Genomic DNA, 7,450 nt, shown 5'->3' with positions numbered 1-7,450 from the left:
TAAAACAACCTCTGGGGGCGGAGCCTAGGCATGGATGTGTTTTCAAAGCACCCAGGTCATCTCAATGTGCGGCCAAGGCAGAAAATATAGGGTAAGTGATGCTTAGAGCTGCTGAGCACATTCTGTGGCAACACCCAGGTGGAGACCCTGTCTCCTTCATGCGCTGCCTCCTCTGCGCTTGGCGATGTGAAGGAAAACTGTCATACACAGGCTCGCATCGAATCCCACAACTGTTCACAAGATGGTCTAAATGGGGTGTCAAATCTTTTGGCTTCCCTGAGCCACACTGAAAGAAGAATAATCATCTTGGACCACACATAAAATATACAAACACTAAAGATAGCTGATAAGCTGAAGAAAAAAACTGCAAAAAAAAAAGTCATAATGTTTTAAGAAAGTTTACAAATTTGTGTTGAGCCACATTCAAAGCCACCTTGGGCCCATGGGCCACGGATTTCACAAACTTGGTCTAAGACTTCATCCTTGAGTTAGAGTAAGCCTCTTGTCACTGGAGAAATACCTTACTGCGGTAAACTACATGAAACACTCATGCATATTACAAAGTGGAATATTAAAATCTGCTGCCCTAAGACATTGAACAGCTTCAGTGTATCCAGCAATGATTTACTCAAATGTGGATGGAGAGTTTAACTAAAAGGAAAGCATGGACACTGGGAAACCAATCAATCAGATTTCCTATTTTCATAACTGAGAGACAAAATAAAATAAGGGTCGACAGAAGGTGCACGTGTTTGCAATACTTTTGCGAGAGCCCATTGCCACAGCCAAATGTTAGCCTCTTGAGGCATAAATTAATTTACCACAAATGCATGCCTGGTTGCGTCTGGATTCTGCTAGGGCGAGCAGTATGTGTTAGACTTTTGGACAACAGCTTAAAGAATGACATTTCTCCAACTTGCTGTGATTTTTATCCTTGAGCAGAATGTTTTTCTCGGAATGGGTTTCTGGGAGGGTTTGCGGACATAATTCTGGTTATGTGTGTGGGCCCTGAAGGGTGCTTTTATGAATTTAGAGTAGCAGCTGTCCAGGCAGAGGGATGCTCTTTACCCAGAGAGTGTGTGCCCCAGTAAACATATGAATGGCTTTCATGGAGCTCTCCAGACACGTGGCTTGCGCCCCCTATGCCCAGCCTTACCTGGTACTGCTGCCCGGTGCAGAGGATGAGGTGGTCGTAGAGCACGATCTCGTCCGTGGAAAGCACAACGTGCTTGGCTGCTCGGTCTATGCCGGTCATTCTACCCACCACGACATTAACCCAGGAGCACAGTGACATCAGTGCATAATCTTTATCATTAAAACAGTGGCTGCAAAGAGAGAAGCTCCATAAGTGACATTTGAGCAGCTGACAGCGGGCATTAATTAGACATCTGGTGAGCTGGTTCAAGTCCCCCAGTGGGCTGAGTCTGTGCTTTTGCTGTGAGTTTACCAGGACTGATACTAGGAGATTTTTCGTTATGAAACACTTAGTTACAAATTGACATCTTCCCATTAAAGCTAAATTGTTCCACCTGGCTTAGGTCAGCCCACAACTGGGAGGGTGGGAGGGGTGTGTGTGTGTGTGTGTATGTATTTGTATGTGTGTGTGTGTGAAATCACTCATACTATACCTTTCTTCTGCTTCTACTTCAGAGTGGTTGTAAATTTACTTTAGCTGTTAAATTGGTGTATTGACCACAGCCTCAAAGGGAATGAGAAGGAAGAAAGTGACATTGTTGAGGATTCCCAAAGCCAGGGGTCAGAATCCTTGAATACTGAAAACCCTTCCTATTCGCTAATACTTTTCAGTAATGACTCATTCTGAGAATTAGCGTATGGCTTCCTGCCAAAACAACAAAACCCATTTTACTTAAAGAATATAGTAATTAGGGAGTTAGGTTCGCAGCAAGTACACTCCCTGGAGACTTTGGGATTCACTCTTCAGGGCAGAGGTGATTTTCTAGGAACGGAGACTTCCACCGCCAGCAGGCCTGGGGCGGCCATTCATGCCATGGCTTCAGCGTGCTGTGGCTGCACTGGCTTCCATTTTCTGGGCTCTCTTGGAGTTTGAGTGCTTTCACGTAGTATGATAAGAGTGGGTTTCTTGTGGCTTTGGGTTTATTTAAACAGTTTTGTGAGGGTTGTTTCCAGAATTTTCTGAAAGGATTGACCTCGGGTAAACCACCTTTTAGTGATTCTGTTCTGAATACTGAGAGTCTAAGGTAATAGGACATTAAGTGCTTCTTTTAATTTAGGCTGTATGATTCTTTTCTTCCTTTTTTCTCTTAACATAAAAACACTAACATTTTTATTTATTTATTTTTAGAAACAGGATCTCACTATGTTGCCCAAGCTGGTCTCAAACTCCTGAGCTCAAGTGATCCTCCTGCCTCAGCCTCCTGAGTAGCTGGGGCTGGAGGCACGTGCCACTTCTATGCTTGGCAGCACAGTCGTCTTCAAAAAGAACCCTGCCATGGTCTGTGCTGCTGACAAGCCTGGACTCCGCATCCTCCTGCTATCTTCAGTTTCCTCACCTCTTAACACAGGATAATGAGCTCTCCCTACGTTCCTCCACTGCTGACCGCTATAAGGAGTGACCGTGAGAATGTAAGACAGGCTGCATTGTTAGGCAGGATGCATATGTGAAGAGTATTATTCTAAATAATATTAATGAGACAGAACCCTGTTTACTCTCTTTGGAGGCAAACAAGATTCTGAAGTGGTAATGAGGGAACATTTCTTCCTTTTGATCTGCGCATAAGCCTGGTCTTAGCACACAAAGAGAATTCTAGTCATGGGGGCATATTAGACCTTGTTACAGGACCTGTGAAAGGGCTCTGTGAAACGACTTAAAAACAAGAAAATTTCTTCTTAGTAAGAAAAGAAAATCGGGGACTGGCCTATCACAGGAAAATAATGGATAATGAGAGGAAATTCTCTTGTAAAAACCATTTCATTAGCTTTATAGGAATACAGGAAATGTCATGGCTTCCCACATTTGTGAGAGACCCATGAAAGATTGTTTTTTATCTGCTCCAGATCCCTACTCTAAGCCATCCACGATGAGGAAAAGTTAAATACAGTTAGTGCACAGGGATTCATTTTATGAGGCTGTGCCCAAAGATAAAGGCTCTCAGGGGAAATTTGTGGAAGGCGAAGACAATGATATTTTTAATGACAGCAGGACAGTAGCACTGATCACATCAGAATGCATATTTGAGAGTTAAAATGTGAAGCTCTGTCCAGTGGGAATGGCACTGGGGACCACTGATTTTTAGGAAACTTTACTAAGTCACAAAAGGAAGTGTTGAAGAATGTGGGGTGATTGCTGTTACAATATGTTACTACACTGAATGATTTTATTTACTTGAGACAAGATCTCACTCTGTCACCCAGCCTAGAGCACAGTGGTACAATCATGGCTCACTGTAGCCTTGACCTCCTGGGCCCAAGCTATCCTCCCCGCTCAGACTCTCGAGCAGCTGGGACCATAGGTGCAAGCTACCATACCTGGCTAATTTAAATTTTTTTTTGTAGAAATGGGACTCTCCCTACGTTGCCTAGGCTGGTCTTCAACTCCTGGGCACAAGCAATCTTCTCACCTTGGCCTCCCAAAGTGCTGGGATTACCTGGCCATTTCTCAGTTTAAAATATCATTGTATAAGTGATTGCTACCCATTCTGGATATTACTATCCATTCTGGACCTTCCTTAATTTCCTCACCAGTTGAGTGAAACTATATATCGAAGACTGTAAGTGATATTTTTACAAAATTATTTTTTAAGTAGAATGAATAAGCTTTAATATTCTAACATAGCAGGGCCTGACTCATGGCTTGGTGGTAAGAGAAATACCTCCACTACGCTTCACCCGAAAAGAGAGAAGGAACCAAAGAAGGCACATCAGTGAAACTTCATGTTTCTCAAGTGAGCTTGACCGTGACTCAAAACTAATGTGAAAGATTATCTTCATAGAAAGTTCTGAAGACAGATAATAAGGAGGAGAAAAATAAAAAGCAAAAATGGAGGATGGGGAAATTCCTGGAAGAGGGCATAGATGAGTAGCAGCTTGCTCTAGGTTATAGTGCCCCCAACCTTGTGGTCAAAAGCCTAGTCCAAAGCTCCAGGTGTGCAGTTAGAAGCAAGCTCTGGGGGCCACAGATGAGTCAGTGGAGACCTGCACCTCGTGGAATCATGACTCTTCCGAGCTGGAAAGAACCTTAGAAATTCTCATAAAAGATTAATTGTGACACTCCTAGAAAAAGGACTATCACAATTAACTTTCAGTTAATCAGTGCTGATTGTCCAATTAGTGGATTTCTCCTGCTTCCTGTTCCTTCTCCTCTCCCACTGCCTTCCTTTCGGCTGCATCCCAGACATGCCATTAGCACCTCCACAAGAGGCTGGACGGGGGCGGTGGGAAAGAAGACAGAAATAGTTCAAAAATTCTAACAATAATAAATTAAAACAATGGTTAACGACAAGTTCAAAATTAGTATTTGGAATCAGGGATTTAAATTACTAAATTTATGAATGTCATTTGCACCTGTTATTTTGAAACCCCATGATCAGAGATAATTTCCTTTATTGGGGTTATGAGGACCATTTGAAAGACATCTCCTATTTATGGTTCAATCTTACTGAAATATGTGGTTTCTAAGAAATGTGATGACATGCAGTTACCCATGCAAAGGGGTCTGGCTGTGTTATTTAGTCCCTAACACTTGCTTGAGAGGAGTTTTGCAGGTATTTCTGGAGGTAACTTTCCTCTGTTCCACATTATTTACTGGGCATCTGCTATGTGCCAAGGACTGTCCCAGGTATTGAGTATACATCAATGAATCAATGAATAAAAAGGCAAAAATTTCCGCCCTTGTGGTGTTTATATTATAGTTGAAGGATTCTGGATATAAATATGAAGAATAAACATTATTTCAAAAGGCAAATAATACAATATTTAGGAGGATTTAAGTAGCAAGAAAAAAACAGAGCAGAGTATGAGGGACTGGAGTGTGTTGGGGTGTTGGCTTCAAATGAATGGTGTGGTCAGGATAGACCTCATAGAAAAGGTAACATTTAAGAGCAAAAAGCAGAGACCTCAAGGTGGGGACTTGCCCGTTGCATCTGAGGAACATCGAGGAGGCTGGTGTGGCTCAAATGGGGAGAAAAAGGGCAAAAATAATAAAAGGTGAGGCTGGAGAATTAAGTAGATGGAGACAGAGTTTAGGCTGGAGCATCACAGCACGTTCTACGATGATGAAAATGTTCTTATCTGTTCTATCCAATATGGTAGCCACTGGCTACATGTGGCTAATGTGAGGAGCTGACTTTTTCATCTCATTTAATAATTTAAATGTAAATACACGTGGCTAGTGGCCACCATATTGGATAGTGCGGTTCTGGGCGGTGAGGAGGCGATGTGATCTGAGCCAGCTTTCCGCAGCCTTGCTCTGGCTGCTGTGCTGAGACTGTGGAGGCAGGGACAGCAGCAGGGACGCCGGTGGCTTCCACCCACTCAGTCTGCCCACGCAGTGTCACACCTGCAGAAAGCCCCCTCAGTAGCTGTTTCTCCTGAAACACACCCAACATGGGATTGAGGGAAACTTTCACTACGCTGATGGAATTAAGTTCCTCTTAAGACATCTGCCAATAAAACCAGCATTTCCTGCGAATCGTGTAATTTAGAAAGAGGGAAATGGAGAGAATGTGTTCTTGGCCAGAAGTTGGTGTTATGTTAACTTTAACAAAAAATCCAGCAAGCTTGGCTTCTCATGTACTGCTCGTGATCAAAAAAAGCAAAGCTCAGAGAAATGAAATTCCTTGCCCAGGCCCTTCATGGCAGGGGCAGGATCTGAATCCACATCCTCCTGGCTCAAACCCATGCCCTTTTTTGTATCATAAGGACATCCTTCAGAAAAAAGTTTATAGTCTGATAAAATTATAAAGTGGAAACGAACCCGTTCTGCTGGCAAGGAAGTTGTGTTTTTTCTCATTGTTCGAAGGCAAAACGAGTCTTTTTCACAGAGGAAAGAGGGTCCCTTCATCATGGAATCTAAAATGAATCCCCTGGGAGGGAACAATTTCCTTCCTCCTTATTGGAAAAATTAGGAGCTTGTTTCTAGAGGCAGAGAAACTAATATTTCTTGTAGCCATGTTTTGCTACAGGAAATTAAAATGAATGAAAGCTATGTGATAAAGACATGGTATTTTCCAGAACAGATGTTGTCAAATAGTGATTCTACTGGGATGAAGACAATAAAGCTCACCCAGACTGGCATGGAAGTTCTTTGCCTGATCAGCTGCTGAGTACAAATGGCCAGGGTAGCTGTGGGACCCATATCCCAGCCAGGCACCCTGTCAGATGCAAATGTAGTCACCAACCTTCATTGCCCTGTAGTGTCACTCAGAGCCCAAAGGCAGGGCTGGCTGGGTCCATAGGCTCCATTGTTTGGAACAGGGCAGATGTCTTCCCACGGATACAAACCGGTGGCCCTGGCCTGCCACTCATGGCCACTTGCTTGTGAACACACTGGTACTTGTATCTCCTAAGTGATGTCTGAACTCCAGTAGAAAAGCCCCACCACTTCTCCTTTTCCAATCTGAAATCTACTATTTAGCATTAAATAGACTGCACACAGAGTAGGACATTTAGGCCTCAGAATGAAAAAGCAAATAAAATTCATACTCGCTGGCTAAAAATTTCCTTTGTTCAGTGTCCAGAAGTTTTTTTCCTGGGAGTCCATGAGTTGAAATTAGGGTAAGATTATTAAACTTCATGTGAGAGCTAAAGAAAAAGAAAAATGAAAAAGAACAAGCAGTTAAGTGCAATTTAGCAAAAGTTTATCATAATTCAATTTAACTTTATATCACGTGTCATCCAACTGTTGAATTGCTTTTGGAGCTACTAATTCTTTGCACGAACCTTCAGATAGAACCAACCATTTCAAGTTAAAAAGGAAGATGGCGCTGGAGCTGCTAACTATAGAATCTTCCAGAAAGCTACACATTAGTAATGAGACAGGTTTTTAAAATGTGCTTTTCAAAGTAAAACTAAAACAAATTGGGAGGGAGGTAAATTTAGTATGAAGTTTAAATTTTAGACTACTACTATTAATCATAAACTGCTTGGAAGCATAACAATCACAGCTTAACCCTGATGACTGCTTCCAGTCAAGCCTTTTGCATGGCTCATTACCCCATCTAGTCCTTACAGGAGTCCAGTCAGGTCAGTAATACTATTATCCCTATTTTTTTTAGGTGGAACTGAAGCAAGTAATTTGCGAAGACCATTGATATAGTTTGGCTCTGTGTCCCCACTCAAATCTCATCATGTAGCTCCCATAATTCCCATGTGTTGTGGGAGGGACCTGGTGAGAGGTAACTGAATCATGGGAACAGGTCTTTCTCATGCTGTTCTCATGATAGTGAGTAAGTCTCACCAGATCTGATGGTTT

The 7,450-nt window shown here is 42.6% G+C and overlaps 1 protein-coding gene across 16 annotated transcripts in view; it reads right to left on the bottom strand.

Annotated features, from left to right (window-relative positions):
* CFAP61 (cilia and flagella associated protein 61) overlaps positions 1 to 7,450 on the bottom strand; it is a 306,901-nt gene that overhangs the window by 106,733 nt on the left and 192,718 nt on the right. For all 16 annotated transcript variants that reach the window (XR_010132305.1, XR_010132306.1, XM_063702312.1 and 13 more), the window contains 2 exons: positions 6,682 to 6,780; positions 1,157 to 1,325 (listed from right to left, as the gene is read on the bottom strand). Coding sequence is in view for 14 of the 16 variants with exons in the window: in XM_063702312.1 (XP_063558382.1) it covers positions 1,157 to 1,325; positions 6,682 to 6,780 (268 nt within the window). In the remaining 2 variants the exon portion in view is untranslated. The remainder of the gene's footprint in view (positions 1 to 1,156; positions 1,326 to 6,681; positions 6,781 to 7,450) is intronic.

The sequence above is a fragment of the Gorilla gorilla genome, chromosome 21 (assembly GCF_029281585.2).
Source record: "Gorilla gorilla gorilla isolate KB3781 chromosome 21, NHGRI_mGorGor1-v2.1_pri, whole genome shotgun sequence".
NCBI lineage: Eukaryota > Metazoa > Chordata > Mammalia > Primates > Hominidae > Gorilla > Gorilla gorilla.
This window is presented reverse-complemented; position numbering and strand designations above follow the sequence as displayed.